We start from the raw sequence: 19,862 nt of genomic DNA on the forward strand, positions 1-19,862 counted from the left end.
TGCACAATGCTGCGCCTTACTCAGTCTCTCATCAGACGCTGATCAGAGAACTCCCTGCTCGTGTGTTGTAAGAGCTAACGTGTGGAAATCTTTTTTTTTTCTATTGATACAATTGTTGCTTGGTAAGCACAAACCAATGCTATAACTGCCTGAATTATCATACGGTGCATATTTGTGACAAAGCCTTTGTTAAATCTTAAGATACTGAAGTGCCGAGTGCCCACGGAAGCCTCTGGAAACCCCGTAGCCTTGTTAGCACATTGTGCCCTGTATCGGTGAGTCCCCTACACAATGAATTGTGCTAACATAGCATGCTAATCTCCGCTAGCTTTTTCACTGTAAAAATGCCATTTTATTAGGCCAAAATGATTAGCTGTGTGTTGGTTAATTAAATCAGCAATGTAACTAAAAGGTACAATGTAACGTTTTATGTTTTTGTTGTAAAAGGTTGTATATTTCTGCTCGTTTTGAAGCAACAGTCTATCAGCTAAGCTGTTAACATAGTTCTTTTGCACTGGGAACAGTAGCTGGAAAACTACAAGTGCAATTCACTGCCACTTTCCTAATCTTTTGGTACATATGATTAGATCGAGAAGCCAACAAGTATTCCAAATGCACTTTAAAGGTGTGTTGTGTTATTTTTGATGTGTATCAAAAATAAATGCACTCCAAACAATGGAACTAGTATGATTACTGTATTACCACATTCCAACTATTTTATTTGGTATATTGATATGGTAATGATGTAATTGTAAACCTTAGGAATTCAAAATGTTGTACAACATGTTTTATTTTTGAAAAATGAATGTACACAGTAGTTTATGGGTATTGTAGTTCTATAGTACATATTTTAAGCTACTTTATTCTGACCTTATCCATAGGTCAGGTTTTATGGTTTAGCTCAAAGTTCGAATTGCAGACGTGCAAGGGAAGAAAGGATCAAGAATTCCAGTACTGGATGGTGAGCCCCAGCCCAAAGAGTCAACTGAACTGGTAGCTTGTAGCCCGACTGGTTACAAACACATTGAACACTGAACGAACCTCTTAAAAAAAAAAAAAAACACTTAACAGACTACAACAGACATTGAAAAAAGACTAAAGGACTATGCCCAGGTATATTTTATTTTATTTTGGGTAAAGAGCGCTCTCGTTTATTTTTTTTTTTTACATTGTATTGTTAGTTCACATGAGTTCAATGACAATCAATTCTATATAAATAATTCTTCACTTTAAATCAAAGTGTTGTTTATGTCTTATGATGATACACCCCTAGGCTCTTATGAATCTATAATCTGTTTGATCCGGCCCATTTCTCCCCTTCCTGCTGGTACATATGGTAGAGGTAAATATATTGCCACTTCCAAATACTGTAAAAGGGTCAAGAAAGCACCGTAAGTGTTATAATCAGCTTCAACACTATTCTGTGCAGTTCTCTGTCTATGATACAGTGGGTAGGTGCCTCAGTGCTGAGGACCCTGGCTGCTGGAAAAACTCAACACACACTCATTTCACCTGATGCAGCAGATAAATGGCCACTGTCAAGAAGCAGGGATGGACCGGCTGTCTGCATGGGTCGTTGTCAATCAAGACCCAGGGTGGTTTTGCAGTGTGGTGGGTACTGTATCGCACAGCACCTGTTCACCTTCACAGATGTAACCTGACCTGTACACAACTATTGCACTGCATAAACTACAACTTTCATGTGACAAATACAGTGTATCTGGAAATTATTCACAGCCATCACCTTTTCTGCATTTTGTTGTGTTACAGCCTTATTCCAAAATGAATTAAATTCATTTTTCCACTCAAAATTCTACACACAATACCCCATAATGACAGTATGAACTTTTGTTTTTGAGATTTTAGCAAATCTATTAAAAACAAAACAAAACTAGAAATTACATGTACATAAGTATTTGTACATAAGTGTTTGCTAACCCGGTATTCATTCATTGCTTTTAAGCAAAACACTGAGCTCAGGTGCATCATGTTTCCACTGATCATCCTTGAGATGTGGGGTTGCATCAGTGCCCTTGACAAAGGTGATTTACACTTCAGTGATGGCAGCATTAACACCATTAATTCAGAAAAGTACATTAAAATTTTCAAGCAACAAATGGTGCCTTCAAGGTGAGCGGCGTGGTGGCAAAGCAGCTAATATGCTTGCTTCCAAAGCATCCCAGTTTAAGACCACATCCATTCTTCAAACAACATGGAGTTGTGTCAGGAAGGGTATCCAGTGCAAAAATTGTGCCAAACCAACATGCAGACATATATCAGATCTGCTCTGGTTGCCCCGAGTGAAAAAGCAAAAAGAACATTTTTTTTATACGTCTTCAGGATGACATCTTTTCCAGGGATATCCATGCATTGTTCAACAAGAAAATGCAAAACCACATTCTGCACATTACAAAGGCATGGCTGTGCTAGAACTGGATATGGGTACTGGACTGGCCTGCCTGCAGTCCAGACCTGTCCCCAACAGAGAATGTGTGGAGAATTTTGAAATGAAAAATGCAGCAATGACAACCCCATAGTGTTGCACATCTTTGCAGGATAAATGGGACAAAATAACACCTGAAATGCTTTACCCGTTGGTATCCTCAATTCAAGAACACCTTTTAAGTGTTGGCATTAAAGATAGCAAAGAATAAAGCATTTCAGGTGTTATTTTGTAATGTGCTGCACGCTGAAATGTAGGAATGGACATACAAGGTCTATTAGAAAAGTATCCGACCTTATTTTTTTCAAAAACCATATGGATTTGAATCACGTGTGATTGTGTCAGACAAGCTTGAACCCTCGTGCGTATGCGTGAGTTTTTCCATGCCTGTCGGTTGCGTCATTTGCCTGTGAGCAGGCTTTGAGTGAGGAGTGGTCCACCCTCTCGGCGGATTTTCGTTGTCAGGAAATGGCGGAATGATTTGGGCTTTTTTTCCATCAGAATTTTTTCAGAAACTGTTAGAGACTGGCAGCTGGAAACCATTCGAAAAATTTATCTGGCTTTCGGTGAAAATTTTACGGGCTTCACAGAGAATAAGGACTGTTACTACAGCTTTAAGGACGCTCAGCGCGCCGTGCTCCGTGCCGCCATCGAGAGCCACAAACCACCGGATCATTTCTAAATGGATGGCTCTGTGTATCCGAGACCACCGTGTGCACTTTCTCTGGTTATCACAAGAGCTGGACATCAGCCATTTTCCGTCAGATTTCACTTTTAACAAGAGATTTTGTCATGGAAAGCCGAGTGGAGGCTTCGCGCATCATGACCGATTTGCTGATGCAGCGAGACAAAGGAACACCTCCGTTTTGGTCTCACAGGACGGCTTTGAGATAGCGTTCAGACAGCTGTGGGTGGTTTTTCCATCGAGTGATTATCCGAGAAATTGTGGATGTGCCTGGACATGCCAGAACATGTCCCGTGAGGCTTTATCACGGCGTTGGTGTGCGCCATGCGGCACCGCCGCAACGCCCAAGGCCTCCGCTCCTCTTTCCATGACAAAACCTCCTGTAACAGTGGAATGTGCTGTTCATTTCCAAACTGGACGCTGTGTTTTATCCGGGACGTCGTCTGACTAGCACAGGAATTGTGAAAAGACGTGGACATCAGCACTTTTTCGGCACATTGAGACAGACGTGCGGAGGAATTCCGCAATCACACGTGAGTCAAATCCATATGGTTTTTGAAAAAATAATAAGGTCGGATACTTTTCTAATAGACCTCGTATAGTAACAAATGAAATGAAGTTGACCTGAGAAAATATGAAATATCTTGGATTCATCCTGTCTGAAATTAAACATAAATCAAAGTAAATATAGATCAGAATAAAGATCACCGCTGGTTTTAGGCTTTGTTTGTATTTAGTTTTTTCTTTGGTTTGCATTTTTGATATAGTCCCAGTTTTTTTCTAACTTGAGGTTGTACAAAAACAAAAATAACCTGGAAATTCAAAATTTTGGTTTTTCTTGGATGCAATAAGGATTGCATCAAATTGAAAGTGACTGAATCATATAAGCCCATATTCTCCAGTCAACTAGTTTCTTTGGTTTTGACAAAAAAAAAAAAAAATACAGCTTCCCGGTTTTTGGATGATGTTCAAAGGTATTTTCCAATCCTGATCACATGCAAAAATTTCCCCCAGGGGCTTTCAATCCATGTGTCCTTGTGATGACACGATGCCCAAAGCACAAAATGTGAAGTGATATTTCAGCAGAATTGTACTTGCCTCATTTTTCATTCAAGGCTGCAGACAGGACACATGAAGCAGAAGAGAAAAAGTCAGAAACGTACACTATCATTTAAACTGTCAGGTCCCCTGTCAGTGAGGAACGTGTTTTCAAACAGCACAAGACCAAAGGAGGAAAAGTTTATAATTCTTTCGCTGCAGAGGACAAAATGTTTAATGTAGTATGAAATTAAAATGTCACACTAACACCGGTGCTGTGTTTGCTAACCCGGTACTCGGCCCTTCACTGCTTGACATTCAGGCATTGGACATCTATTGACCAAAAAACTGTGTGCATGTAATGCCCATCTTACAGCCAATTGACTTCAGTGAGGCCTTTTAGACGACGTGCTATCTGAGCGCGTCACAACAAACTCATGCTCTGTAACTGTTGTACTGCATGCCATCTTTCTGAATGCCTGATAATAAAAGAAATATCTGACAGTTCTATGTGCAGTTATATGAGCTTGATGACACACTTTGATAGTTCTTTAAAGCATTGTTTAGTGCATGTGCACTGACCTTTTAGGAGCGTCTTAATATAAAAGCAGCAGTCTGTGGACTAACTTTGATGGACCCTCGTCTCCAAAGGACTCCATCCTGCACGTGATATTCATGTTTTGTTTTCTTTATGTGTTGTCCGATGGTCAGTGGCTATGAACATAATTACATAAAACTGCCCTGGAGCCACTCTCACTTTACCATCAAATCACTTTTTGCATATTTCTCTGTTCAAAATGGGGAAAAGTAAGCCTTTACCTGAATAGTAAATGCAGAAATGCTATTCCACTAAACTTCACCATGATCATCATTCATCATACTCTGCACCTCTTATATGAGGTGTATGTAAACTGTTCGCACTGAATGGAGCCGCCGCAGTCTTTTTAATTAGCTATGAGATTAAAAAAACATTACAAACCTCTCCAAAGTCCACTTACAAAATCGGAGTTTCTCCTGAGGAAGATATTTTCACAGAGGTGACAAGCCCTGATACTTAAGTGCTGATTACATGCCCACTACTCAGTGTTTTGGAAGCTTGTCAATTAACCCGAACTTTCTGATTGGTTAATGTGTCCTCTGAAGCCACAACAAAAACAGGAAAGAGAAAATGTACCGTATAGATCATGTGAACATTACATCACACTATCCTGAGTCCTGGAAGAACTGCAAACAGAAGCTGTGGAGATCTGTGCGCACGTTGGTAGTTCCACCTGCTCTGGTTCCTTGTCCAGAACAAAAGAGGGATCATCTCCTTCATCATCAGAATCCTCACTGTCTGTCGGCATGCTGCGCACTACATCTTGCTCCAATTTAAAAAAAAAAAAACAGCAAAGGCTGTGGTGCTGCTGTATCACTGTATTACGTTACTAAGCCATATATATTGACTTATAACAGAAAACTCTCAAAAGGGGGAATAAATATAAGCGTAAAGATGATTGAATATATCACAGCAGTAAACTGATTCTTCCGTGTGAACGTGCATTGACTCACGTGCGGTTATTCCATGAGCTGCCACTGATCCACAATGTGAATTCTGCCTTCCAGAACAGCTCTTTATATAATCATTTGAATCATCTACCTGTTGCCACATGTAAATAAGGGCTGGATTGTCATTCCTACACTCATATTGTTATATTTAATAAAAAACAATAAGCACATGCAGGAGCTGCTGCTGTCGCTGATGCTGCGTTCAAGTACCATTGGAAATTACACAACTTTTTTGTTTCAAATTTAGCAGTTGCTTGTGGCAAAATAATAAATTGTATCCACACAAAATTTAATTCTGGCCTATATAAGGTGCCTGAGCCCATTGAAGCTGATCCCCACCCAGATTAAAAAATCCAAGCAAACAGGCTGAGTCTGTACTGTAATTTCTGACGGTACATGAACGCAGCGGCAGCAGCAGCAGCGCTCACAAACCGGCTTCTGTACTGTGTGAAAACATTCAGCTGGTCGAACGAAGTCAAACTAAACCCTAACGTTACAAAAACTAACGATAAAGTCAAGAATGACAGCAAAACAAAATACTGACGAATTGAGGTTTTCGTTGGCCGTCGTTCAAATTTTTTAAAAGTTTAAAAACTGACAAAGCGCTGGCTGCAGGAATGAAGCTGGGCGAAGGTTAAACAATGCCAATGGAAGTCAACGAAAGTCCAGATTTCTTGTTTCACTTGGGCTTCGTTGCCTTTTAAGTCCGTGTGACTGGGCCATTATATGTTTTGACATGTCAATAAAGATTATAAGTAATGATATTATTTGTATAGTCTCATTTAGATAAGTCAAATAAATAAAAATTTAAAAAGTCGATTTAAGTCAATAAACGTCTATTTAAATGATAATAATAGTAATTATAATAATAAATTTAAAAAAATCAGTTCACGATAAAGCATGTAGATACCTTGGTATAATCGGCTGCTCACATAAACAGGGATATATTGATCAGTACAGGGACTTTTCATCCAGGCAGACAACTGAGCCATCCCTACCACTTGCAAATAACCACTGATCTGTAGAAGTCAGGTAAAAGGTTGGTGCTCCCTTGGCCTTCTCCAGCTGCTGATGTCCTCACTGTTGTGCAAAGTGGGGTGTTTCTGTGGCATGGGCCAGCATGCAGGTGTCTGTGTTGAGGACACCAGCAGCTGGAAAAGGCAAAGAGGACGCCCATCTTCCACCTGGTTCCTGCAGCTCAGTGGTTACTTCTGAAAGGCAGAGATAGCTCAGGTATATGCCTGGGTGAAAAATCCTGTACTGATCATCATATCCTTGTTTACAGCAGAAGTCAGTCTCTTTTGTACTTAAGCTAACTTACAAGGTTAGGAAATAATGGGTTTAACACAAAATGGCTTCCTTTGACTCAAAAGTCATCCAACATCACAGCAATGGCAGATGCACAACTAAAATTACTGCTGAACATTTGTGTAAGATTTCTTTGAAATTCATCATATAGGTTACAAGAAAGTGCTGTGAAAGTGTTTTTTTATTTTATTTTATTTGTTGCATCAGGCAGAACACTGTGTAACTGAGAGGTAACTATTTGAGTGAGATGGTACATCACTGCAGGTCCTTAACACGTACACCAGCTCATCTACTTCTCTGTCTCATTACCCTTATGCAAATGGGCGTTTTTGTGTGTATATGCGTATGTAACAATAGGAGACGTGCAGGGGTTGTGGAGGGACGATAGAGGATAGTGATAAGGTAGCAGAAGAGAGAAGGAGACCCACTGGTCTGTGTCTTCTCTCCAATTATGGTTCTCCTGTGAGCCATTGCTCAGAAAAATGGCCCAGGGTGTCGCTTAGGCTCTCCTAATTGGCACAGCGCAAAAAGAGAGGGGAGTGGGGGATGCACACAAATGGTCGACTATTTTCTGAGACACCCCACCGATGCTGGCAGGAGGTAAATAAGAGGTAGCGCTGCAGTGTGATACGCCTATGGGTCGACGTTGGTGCATGATGGCAGGGAATCCAGTTCCTCCGCTAATGATGTGCAATTCAGCTCTTTTGATTTGTTCACACAGTCTTCCTCATTGTCATTTTTACGGTTGTTTTCTGAGGTGGCATGGCATTTCGGGAAGCCCATGTGATACAGGTGCGTCCAAACCGCAGTTTGTGTTTAATAATTATAGATTGAAAGGGCTTACAGCTCAGAAATGTCTCTCTTCCCATCACTAATCTTCTGTGATTGCTGCTTTGACAGCATGATTCCATTATTGGTGCAAAACTAGCAAGGGTTAGAGTTCACAAAAGCAGCCAAAACAGCCCACCATAAAAGATGAATGCTGAATATACATAACATCACATGACATTTTACTTGAATGTTGACCATTACTGACAATGATGCTTCCTCGACGTGACGTGCTTTGCAAGCTATTGTAAAAATGATGATTCAGTCATACTCCAGCCAAAGTTCAAACCATGAAAACAAAGTGTGAAAACACTTTTTTTTTAACCATCCAAATGCATATATTGCATTTTTTATACCCGGTTCAAATGGTGTTTTGTTCCCCAGCAGTTAGATTGATACATGTTAATTATTCCTACAGAATGAGTGGTGTGATGGCTCAGTGGTTAGAGCACTGGCCTTCTATGCAGAAGGTTGTCAGTTTGAGCCCTGGTTGGGGATATGTTATCCTGCTGACTTGTTTGAGATTCTGTGCTGACTTTGGAAAACAACATCATAACAAACCTTTGCTTATTGTGGTCCTATGATGTAGAATAGGCTATCAGCCAGCCATTACACCAAGTTTTTTTGTTTTTTTCCATGCTGCATAAGTAATTACAACTGGTTCTACTTATTCAATTTTGAGTTTTTGTACATGCTAACATTTATTGATGTGAATGTTTTAATCTGATTGTTTTTTTGTGTGTTGTCTGATTCATTTGCAGTTCAAATTATCAGAGCACTGTTATTTTTGAAAATGCTGTTTTTGATAAGGCATCCAAAACTTTGAATATTAATTCAGTGGCACGAAGTTCCAAAATGTCTTTTAACTTGCTATGGCCTCCAGTTCACCTGTGCCAACACAAAAAGGCATTGTTTGATGGCACTCAATCAATAGTAAAGCCGAAGAAGCTCTGTGCAAATCTAAGAGGACTGCAGATTTACAAAAGTAAACAGGTGCAGATTCCGCCATTATCTGTACAATTGTACAAAAGTACAAGTTATTGGAGGGTGTAGCCACTTTGCTGAGACTTAGAAGGTGACCTAAACTGTCACTCTTCACTGTAGTGAAGCTAGTTTGAAGGGTAACTTGTAATCCAGGAACCACCAAGGCACAGACCTGCCATGAACTGGATGCTGCTGGAATACCAGTGTTGCTGCATAGAGTCACGTGATATTTATGCCACCATAGACCGAAAGGCTACTGTTCAAGAAAGACGTCTGTTCTAAAAGGGACAACTGTAAACCTAAAACCCAGTATTAGGTGTGCTGTATGTATAACTGTGACCATGTGCTGATATCAGAAAACTCAAAATTAATTATAAAATGTATACTAATTTCTTCTTTTCCACTCTATTACAGAAAAATATTGTCCAGTCATTTTGCTCCAGAAAAACAACAACAAATCATTAAAAGTCCAATACTATCACAACATTTGTGTCCATGATGAGTGCACGTGAATGTCTGACCACAACTGTGTACTCTGTGGGTTGATTTTGTAGTAAGTTTATATTGCTTTATGAGCTTTATTTTACAACCTGTACACTCCCTTCAGGCCAAATCCTTAAAGAGAGCGGAATTGCTTACAAAACCTATAAAGATGACTCCTGGATACTTCACTGCATGACTCACATGGTTTTATTATCAAAACCAAGTTACAAAGAAGACAGGATAAATACTGTGTTTTGGCAACAACACAGAATAGCACAAGGTCAATACTCACTTGGAGAACTTGCCATTTTAACTGACCCACATATAAATTTTAGTAATCGCACCAAAACAAAGAACAAAAATCACCCTTTTATCTTTTAAAATCAGTACTGAGCATCAAAACTTCAACCAAACGTAAAAGAGGTCATACACACGTTTGGTTTCCAACAAACTGGACTACTGCACTGCCACCTTTGTGATCATCACGTAAAGATGATCAGCTGCAGCGCACACACACACACACACACACACACACACAGAAGAATGTTCTTCAAAATAAGATGTGTAATTTTGCCAGCGGGCACATGGGAGACTCAAGCCTAGATTTGATGTGTTTTCTTGAATGAAAATCCTTTTGTATTCCACTCACATGAACCAGGTGGTGTGACAGACAAAAGCTGCAAACCTTTGGAGAGTGGTACCATGGGCAGACCAAAGCAAATGGAACCAGCTCTGTCCAGTACTTAAATCTGCCCCAATTTTAACCACTTACTTCAAAATTGTATTTTCTCATGGCCTCCATTAATTTATTGCACTATTTTCTTTTTAATTAAATTTGTTTGTTTTTTTCCAGTTCCCAGTGCACTGAAAGTTTTACATATTGTTATTATTACATTTACGTTTTTAGATTATTTTATTCCATTAAATAATAATAATAAAGCTCTTTACTGTGCTTTGAGAGCACTGCTAATGGTCTGGCATTAAAATGCCTTTTTTGCGAAGCAAATTCATGAGAACACAAGTAGTCAGCAGTAGCTGACAAAGGTCTCAACTGTCCTGCCAAGTCTATGCAAGGTGAATTACTGGACAAAACTCTGAAACTCTCTTGAAATCAGCCAAGACTTAACTGTACATAATTGAGACCTCTGTCAAATTTCATATGAGCCTGTTGAGTAATTTTTACAGAGTAGTTTTTCTTATATGATCAAGAGAAAAGCACGGGTAAACAAACCGCCTTATTATACTGGAATATACTGCTTAATCCACTCTCACCTATGGTCAATTTAAAGTTTCCAATTCACCAAACCTGCATGTCTTTGGAAGTGGGAACAAGCTGGAGCACCTGGAGGGAACCCACACAAACAAGTGGAGAGCATGCAAACTCCACAAAGACAAGACCAAGTGGAAAGCATAAGTGTCATTTTGTTTGTACACATAAAAGCAGGAAATACAAAAACTTTGAGGCCCATTTGTTGCTGCATTTCACATAAGTCTTGTCAGAACAAATGCACCAGATCAATGAACTACTTGGGTCTTACCAGAGCTGACAGGCTCCAAGGCTTCCTGTTCCACATCCATCTGGTGGTAATGGAGGATGCAGACACGGCTATCTATCTGGTAGAGCAGGGCTGGACATAGATAGGTGAACTGGCTGGGCGAGATGACAGATTCGGGGTTCAGGCCATAGTCGGTGAGGAGCTGTGTCAGGTTCAAACACTGGCAGGAGGAAGGAGACAGTAAGGTTTGAAAAGAAACCAGTGACCATGCAACAACAGAGGAATGGACTAAAATGACAAACCCAAAGTCTTTTTGCACAACTTGTACTGTCACGATACAAGTTGTCACAATAAGGACACGACAAAACTATAATACACTCTGTCACATGGATTAGAATACGGTGTTATAATTACTTGATAAGACCTCATATTTGCATTGGACTATTACTGTTCTCTCTCTACATTTATCTAAACATTTGAGTTCAGCAACTTGTGCATTTATAACAACTGATAGTGCCTTTAAATAAACTAAAGTTTGATACAAATAAAGCTGCATCTACTTTTCATGAAGTCACCAATATAACATTTAGTTCTCAGGAAAACTGATTTAGGTTTAAATTAGATTCTTATTTACTTCTATAAATGGGATAACATTTATAACACGGACTTTTCCATCCAGTGCTGATGTCAGCGTCTCTGGGATACTCACAACTTAAGCGTTCTGCAAAACGACGCACAAATGTTTTCACATCAATATCTGACTTCTACCAGCATGTTAAACATTTATCATATTTTCCTCCACATGAATATTTCCCGTCCATGTAACAGAAGAAAGCATACAATGCAGATTTAGCAGGCTAACATAGCACATTGTAGGCAGTCTGAAGTAAATTCATCCCAAAGACATTGTTTGATTTGTCTGAAATAACTTGAATCACGTCAAATGACAATGAATTCCATCACAAACATGATATAATGAGATCAAAGACTTACCGGGAGTGTTAACTTTTCTGTATTAAAAAAAAAAAAAAAAGTCTGGTCGGCGTTTTGGTCCTTCTGCTTGAACCAGCACCATTTGAACTTATGATGAACTTCGCTTCATCCGTTTAGTTTGTAATTTCAACCTGACACGGCGCTCATTTTAAAATTTGTAACAGTGTCTCTCTTTCGCTGATGTGTGGTTGAGCGGCGGCGCGTTACATTTATCCTTCTGTCTCTGATTAGGACGTGAAAATGAGACTTAATATCCACTGTGACGTATCATCAGAGACATTTCCAAACTGTACAAATACAAACATAATCCAAACAGACCACAGACTAAATCCCACGCAGGCCAGGAGAACAAAAATAACCCTTCTTCTTTCGAGTTTACTGGTGGTTTATTGGAGTTCATTGGGTGTGGAACATTAATAAATTCTGACCTATGCTATCAAAAACAACCCGGAAACATTCACAGCGTAGGTAAAAACCCATATTTCCGGGAATTCCTAGAAAACTTCCATCATGACTTTAACATTTGTCCTTTACTATGGTGGCCAACATAGGCCACAACACATCCAAATGAAGACAACACCAGCAAAAGCAGAAAACACCTACAACTGCAAAAAACATTTGCATCAATTCAACAGGCCTTTGCATCAGAAAACATCTTGCAAACTGAAAAAACAAATACAGAGAATACAGACAAGTCTAACTAGCAGCACATGCATTAAACATTAAAATATGCAGGAAGTCTCTTTAATGTGTGATACAAGAGGCAACTTGAAACTAAAGGCAAACATTACATGCTAAATTAGATTAAAGCAGTCTGATAACTGTTAATACACAGAATCAATTTAGCTACAGTGCGGAAAATAAGTATTTGAACACCCTGCGATTTTGCAAGTTCTCCCACTTAGAAATCATAGAGGGGTCTGAAATTTTCATCTTAGGTGCATGTCCACTGTTGAACAACAGTTCATTCTTTTTGTATTTGAATATTTTTTTACTTTTTTCTATAAACCATGTAAATGAAACTTTCTATTTCATGTGCTGACTCGTACTGTGGAGCATCATGTAGGCATAGTGTGCCACTCTGAGGACATCTGCATCCAAACAAACAATCGAGAAACTAGCCAGCTGTGTGACACATTGAGGATTTTTGCCACCACGCTGCATCTCCGCCAAGACTGCAGAAATTTCCATGCAACAGCGAGACTTGATCACGAGTGGCATCGGCTGACTGTGTTCACATGAGCACCTGAAAAAAAAAAAAACAGAACATTGACATTGTGTTTTCCAAATGTACATATGTATGTAAACTGAACAGACTGTTTTTTGTTCAGACTTATGTTCATTCAAAGTACATTAGATGTGATACACTTTATAATTACAGATGTTCTGTATGTGCATTTTAGACAGGAAAGTCTCCATTTAGCAGAAACATTTTTCTACAATATTATGCCTGATAAAATTTGACAACAGATATTGAAGTAAAATTTTCTTTTATTTAGAAATCTTTTCCCCCATCCCATGTGGGTCTACAGCTTTTCAGATAGATTTGCAATCATTTGCTTTGAATAAAAAATGAAGAATTAGCAATCACAAGAAACTGACTTATAAATGATGAAATATATACAGAATGTACAGAAACTTTATTTTCAGTGATTTTAGAACAAACTCCTGAGTTTAAGCACGCTGTGCTGCTCAGATATTTTTTTTTCACACACAAACACACCGTGCCAGGAATAAATGATAGTTTATAAGAAGAGGTGGTGAGTGAACAAACCATTCAGCAGCTTATATTGTCCTCCTCAGCGCTGCTGCTGTCAGCTGACAGCTGCACTTCATCCTCTTTCTGTCACGTTCGGCTGGTTTGGAGCCACCCATTATTTTTACTGTGGCTTTCTTTCATCAGAAACTTCCTCATCTTCTTCAAAAACAATCGATATGTCACTTAAATCTTCGCTATAATCGCGCACTATGCCTTCGCTGTCCGTGTCTGCCATGTTGGTAAACAGAGCGGCGCTGCGAGACATCTACTCGAATGACATCACATCCGTCGCAGCGAAAAAGTAGGTCAACTCAGAGGCGGAAATTTCATAATCTCAGATGGATAACGAAACATCTAAATACTTGTTCAGTGTAATTTTATGGTAAAAAAAACAAAGACAACGTGGAAAAAACTTTTTTTAATCTTCAAGAATATGTAAAAACGTCATAGTGGCAGGGACACTTTAAATACGAGGTCTGTGAGAAAAGTATCGGACCTTTTTATTTTTTCAAAAACCATATGGATTTGAATCATGTGTGATTGCATCAGCCAAGCTTGAACCTTCGTGCGCATGCGTGAGTTTTTTCACGCCTGTCGGTTGCGTCATTTGCCTGTGAGCAGGCTTTGTGTGAGCAGTGGTCCACCCCTCTCGTCGTTTTTTTTATTGCGAATAAATGTCTGAACGATTTGGAGCTTTGACGTTGCTTCACGGCGTTGCTTTGCGCCATGCTACTCCACCACGAGGCGCGGAACTCCGCTCCTCTTTCCATGACAAAAACTCCTGTAACAAGTAAACTGGACGCTGTCTTGATCCGGTATGTCGTCTGACTAGCACAGGAATTGTGAAAAGACGTGGACATCAGCACTTTTTCGGCACATTGAGACAGACGTGCGGAGGAGTTCCGCGCGTCGCGGTGGAGCCGCATGGCGCAAAGCAACGCCGTGATGAAGCCTCACAGGACGTTGGGGCATGTCCAGCTCATGCTCAATTTCTCGAATAATCACACGACTGAAAAGCAACCGACAACCGTCTGAAATCCACCTGAAAGCCGTCCTGTGAGACCAACACGGAGGTGGTTTTGTGCCGCGTAATGAACGGCTCCGTGGCGCGTCCCTCCGCTTTTCTTTCCATGAAAAAAACTCCTGTAACAGTGGAATGTGCCAAAAAAGTGCTGATATCCATGCCTTCTGCCTTTTTGTGAAAGTCAGACGACGTCCCGCATCAACAAAGCCTTCACGTTGGAAATGATCTGGTTGTTTCAGCGGGGTGTGAGCCTGTCGATCGGCGCTCGGAGCGTGGCGCGCTCTCAGCAGTTGTGGGCGGTCTTTAAACTGTCTGGATCACTCCTTAATCTGTGTAATCCCCATAAAATCGTCCCTGAAAGCCATATTAATTTTCCGAACGGTGTCCACCTGGAGGTCTCTCACAGTTTCTGGAAAAAAATTGATGCAGCAAAGCTCCAAATTGTTCAGACATTTATTTGCAATAAAAAAACGACGACAGGGGTGGACCAGTGCTCACACAAAGCCTGCTCACAGGCGAATGACGCAACCGACAGGCGTGAAAAAACTTACGCATGCGCACGAAGGTTCAAGCTTGGCTGATGCAATCACACGTGATTCAAATCCATATGGTTTTTGAAAAAAATAAAAAGGTCGGATACTTTTCTCACAAACCTCGTACTTGTGTAAATGAAGTCCAACATGTATTCAGGGGCTTGGAACTAGCTTTTTTCCCACCCTGGCCTCTGAAAATGGACTGAGTGTATATAACAATGGCTGTGATTTTGTTAAACTCCATGAATTAGAATTACATGTCTGTGGTACAAGAGCACATGAATTGATTCAGTTCAACTGCACTTGGTGGTGTAGAAAGCCCAAAATGCAATGATATGTCCAAATACGTATGGACCTGACTGTATATAATAAACAGTAAGCAACAAGCATCAAGGATGGTGTAAACGTGCTGATCCTGGAGATATTCTATGGCAGAAATCACTGGAAAAATTCAAGCACCACATTGACAAGTGTTAACATAGATGTATGGAAACATCACAAAATTATTAATATTAGGATCCCTACAGTTGTTTGCCAAAAGCAGTTTTAGTTATGTGTAACATAACATTCACTTTTGATCATTTAATGAAAATGAGCCTTGCTCAGAAACTGCACACCTTGTTAGATCAACTATCAAATACCATAACTGCATGGTTTGATTATTTATTTGTTCTGTACAAGGAACTCCTGTTAAGGAACCTGTCATATGCCAGAGATGGCAAAACTTTAAAGGAGCCTACCTCTTCATGCTGGTGATAGACGCCATCTGGGTGCCCAGACGAAGAAAGTGCTGGCGACAGCGTGGGTGTGGCTGGTCCGACTGGTGCTTCTCTCTTTTGCTTCTGGGAATGGCTGTCGCCATGTTTGTTTTCATGATCATGAGTGTGTTCATGGTCATTGTGGTCAGATGATGGTGTGAGACTAGAGGTAGTTTTGTTTCGGCCTCGGTGCCCCCTGACCTTTGTCGGCTTTCTCAGCTTTTTGGGTTTAATATCTGTAGGGACGGGAGGGGGCTTGATGGTAGTAGCAGCTGGGACTGGAGCAGCTGCACCCTCTGTATGCTGCTCCCCAAGGTCGAGGGATGGTTGTATGTGGCCAGAGTCCAGTTGTTCCCGAGAGCTGCCAGGAACATCTGTGCTCATCTGCATATGATGGAGATGACCGTGGTGTTTGTATTCACGACCACTGTGATCATGGCCGTGATAAGACTGAGTAGGATGGTCTTTGGGATACTCATGCGTGTGCTCTTTGCCATGTCCATGAGCCCATGAGTCACTGTCCTTAGTGGCATCATAATCATGGTCTGCATCACGCTTGTGATTTGGGTCATGAGAATCATAATTATAATTGTGTTCATGTTCTGGAAGTGAAAAAGCAGTTGGACTGGCATCAGTAGTTTGCTTGTTGCAGTTTGTAGAAACTTGATCTGTGTGAGGATGGTGGGCATTGTTCATGTGGCGTGGATGGCTATGTTTATGTCTATGCTCATAGCTCTGGTTTTCATTAGTAGATGAATGTGAATGAAGGCCCTCCTGCATATCCAGCAGGTCAAGATGGGCTACATGATCATGGCCAAAATGCTTGTGATCCAGGCCTACCACCTTCACCTCACCAAGACCCAAGCTAAACAGAAGATTCTGAAATCCTTGGAAATCCAGCCGGTCCTTTTGGCCATAGCGCTTGAAGAGTTGTCGGATATAAAAATGCTGCTCTTCAAGCATGTCTCCTTGGGAACTCCTGGAGTCTGGGAGTAGAGTGGCTCCTCTCATGTATGGAGCCTCAGAAATCTGAATGTCACTGTTGGCCTGACCGTGGTCAGTATGGTGGTGCCCACTGTGCTGATGGCGCCCTTCTTCGTGGCAGTGGGTGCACTGATGGAAGAGGAAGGTGAGCACACACAGGAAACAAAACTTTGTGTGCACATGGACCCGCATTGTTGCCAGAGTTGTAGTCGCAGTCGCCTGGGGCGGGGAGGGAAAAAACAGTCGTACCTGTAAATCAAAGAATAAAAACAGTCATACTTTGTAGGTAAGACAATTTATTTAAATTAGAATGCGATGATTAAACATTAAGGAATCATTTTGGTGCCAACATGGGGTCAACAGATTATTGGCCGGGCCGATTATCGGTGCAGATATACAGTATTTCTGAGGATATTGGTAAAGGCCATTTATACTGGCAGATATGCCGATATGACAGTATATTTTTGCAGCTCTGTATGTGGTGACTCACTGGTTGCCAATTTCCACACTCCCGCCAACATTTTTTAAAAGGATATCGCCAGTCAGCGACTTTAGCATTCCGTAAGGCCACAGCGCTGTGTAATGGCAGCTCAAAGCAGAACAAAGCACAGCTGAAAGCAATGTCTCTGTCTGCCTGAGTGAAAGAAGAAAAACTCTATCAAAATCTTTCGTTAAATAACCCAGAGCTCCTCCTGTGTCTGGAGCTGCTGTTACATTCGAGAATTAAGGGTTTATTTTAGTTTAAAAGGCTTCGTGTTTCCAAAAAGCCCCAAGTTTGCTAAAAGGAGAAGAACACTGCAAAGATGTGTGAGCAACAGGAAGGAGTACAGTGGGGGGGGTGGGATGTAGAGATCTGGCTCAAAATATTGGAATATAGAACTCATTTTGTTTTTACTGCAACGCCCTCCTCTCTGGACTCCCCAACAAACTCTTTAACAGACTGCAACTCATCCAGAGCTCGGCTGCCCGGATCATCACCCGTACCAAATCACATCACCCCTGTTCTCATCCAACTTCACTGGCTCCCTGTAAAATACCACATCAACTATAAAAACCTTCTCCTCACTGACAAAGCTCTCCATAACCTAGCCCCCACCTACATCTCTTATCTCCTGCATGAGTACACTCCCTCCCGCACCCTTCGCTCAACTTCTGCTGGTCTGCTTACCATTCCCACTTCACGCCTCAGTACCACGGGTGCCCGAGCCTTTAGTTGCTCAGCACCCAGACTCCGGAACTCCCTCCCCCCACACATAAGACAATCTAACTCCATCACATCATTCAAGTCTCAACTCAAAACCCATCTGTTTAAACTGACATATGACCTCTAACTGGAGACTGTCACTTGATATTATGTTGATGTTTTGTTTTAATAATCATTGTGATCTTTTATGCTTTTACTTTTTGTAAGGTGACCTTGGGTGACTTGAAAGGGGCCTCCAAATAAAATGTATTATTTTTCTTTATAGTTGCAAGGTCTGAGGCTCATTCGCCAACCAAGGTTTTGCAAAATGGGACAAACACAAAACTGAGACTGTGCACACCAACTAATTATTGAAGTTCAAAAGAGAGCAATTAAGAGACTGTAGAGAGATGCTCCTTCAGCCAGCTGGTTCTGGTCTCTCCACAAATACAAGCAGAGCCACCAAACACAAACCCTATTAGACGAAACCAAACTATAAGAAAACAAAAAGAAAACTATGTGATGCATTGGACAAAATCAACCAAAAACCAGAGTAAATTGGAATGCCATTTGTCCCTAAACACAGTACTCTGTGGCAGAATACCTGAGCACTATGACCACCCCAAAGCTCAGGAAATACTTGACCATGTACAGACTCAGTGAGCACAGTCTCACCATGGAGAAAGGCCACCACAGACCTGGCTCCCCAGAGAAGCCAGACTGTGCACCCACTGCTCACAACACAACGTGCAGACCAAGCTGTACTTCGTAACCACCTGCCAGGTGTACCAAGACATCAGAAATACGTACTTTCTACAGATAGCCAAAAAGACTTTGAGACCATGACCAACACTGAAAAACCTCCATATCTGTTAGGTGAAGTGCAACAATGTGCAAACACAGCAGCAAGATTTGTGAGCTGCTGTGACAAGAAAAGGAGCAACGGACATAAACCACTGTAAACCCAAAACGGGAGATGTCACTTGATAAGATAATCCTTTAATAGATAAAATAATCCTTTAATTTATCTTGTATAACACATTTTATAGGATAGTATGCTATTACACTGAAAGCACAATTTCTACTATTATTTCAATCCCATATCTCCTGTTTACACATTTATTTACTGTAGAATATTGTTAACTGTATGTACGTACATCTTCATTTTTATTTTATAAGAACAACCCCAGGTTTCTTTTCAGCACTGTAGCCAGGCTGACAAAGAGTCAGAGCTCTACTGAGCCGAGTATTCCTTTAACTTTAACTAGTAATGACTTCATGACTTTCTTTGCTAATAAAATTTTAACTATTAGAGAAAAAATTACTCATAACCATCCCAAAGACGTATCGTTATCTTTGGCTGCTTTCAGTGATGCCGGTATTTGGTAAGACTCTTTCTCTCAGATTGTTCTGTCTGAGTTATTTTCATTAGTTACTTCATCCAAACCATCAACATGTCTATTAGACCCCATTCCTACCAGGCTGCTCAAGGAAGCCCTACCATTATTTAATGCTTTGATCTTAAATATGATCAATCTATCTTTATTAGTTGGCTATGTACCACAGGCTTTTAAGGTGGCAGTAATTAAACCATTACTTAAAAAGCCATCACTTGACCCTGCTATCTTAGCTAATTATAGGCCAATCTCCAACCTTCCTTTCTCTCAAAAATTCTTGAAAGGGTAGTTGTAAAACAGCTAACTGATCATCTGCAGAGGAATGGTCTATTTGAAGAGTTTCAGTCAGGTTTTAGAATTCATCATAGTACAGAAACAGCATTAGTGAAGGTTACAAATGATCTTCTTATGGCCTCAG

The 19,862-nt window shown here is 40.6% G+C and overlaps 1 protein-coding gene and 1 long non-coding RNA gene across 5 annotated transcripts in view; one reads left to right on the forward strand and one right to left on the reverse strand.

Annotated features, from left to right (window-relative positions):
- slc39a10 (solute carrier family 39 member 10) overlaps window positions 1-19,862 on the reverse strand; it is an 85,232-nt gene that overhangs the window by 13,056 nt on the left and 52,314 nt on the right. For 3 of the 4 annotated variants that reach the window (XM_034186140.1, XM_034186142.1, XM_034186143.1), the window contains 2 exons: window positions 15,863-17,113; window positions 10,856-11,033 (listed from right to left, as the gene is read on the reverse strand). In XM_034186140.1, the coding sequence (XP_034042031.1) occupies window positions 10,856-11,033; window positions 15,863-17,113 (1,429 nt within the window). The remainder of the gene's footprint in view (window positions 1-10,855; window positions 11,034-15,862; window positions 17,114-19,862) is intronic. The other variant, XM_034186141.1, reaches the window with a different exon arrangement.
- LOC117524382 lies at window positions 202-1,061 on the forward strand. Its single transcript, XR_004564759.1, has 2 exons — window positions 202-275; window positions 882-1,061. It is a non-coding gene; the product is annotated as an uncharacterized LOC117524382 (long non-coding RNA).

The sequence above is a fragment of the Thalassophryne amazonica genome, chromosome 14, assembly GCF_902500255.1.
Source record: "Thalassophryne amazonica chromosome 14, fThaAma1.1, whole genome shotgun sequence".
Lineage (NCBI taxonomy): Eukaryota > Metazoa > Chordata > Actinopteri > Batrachoidiformes > Batrachoididae > Thalassophryne > Thalassophryne amazonica.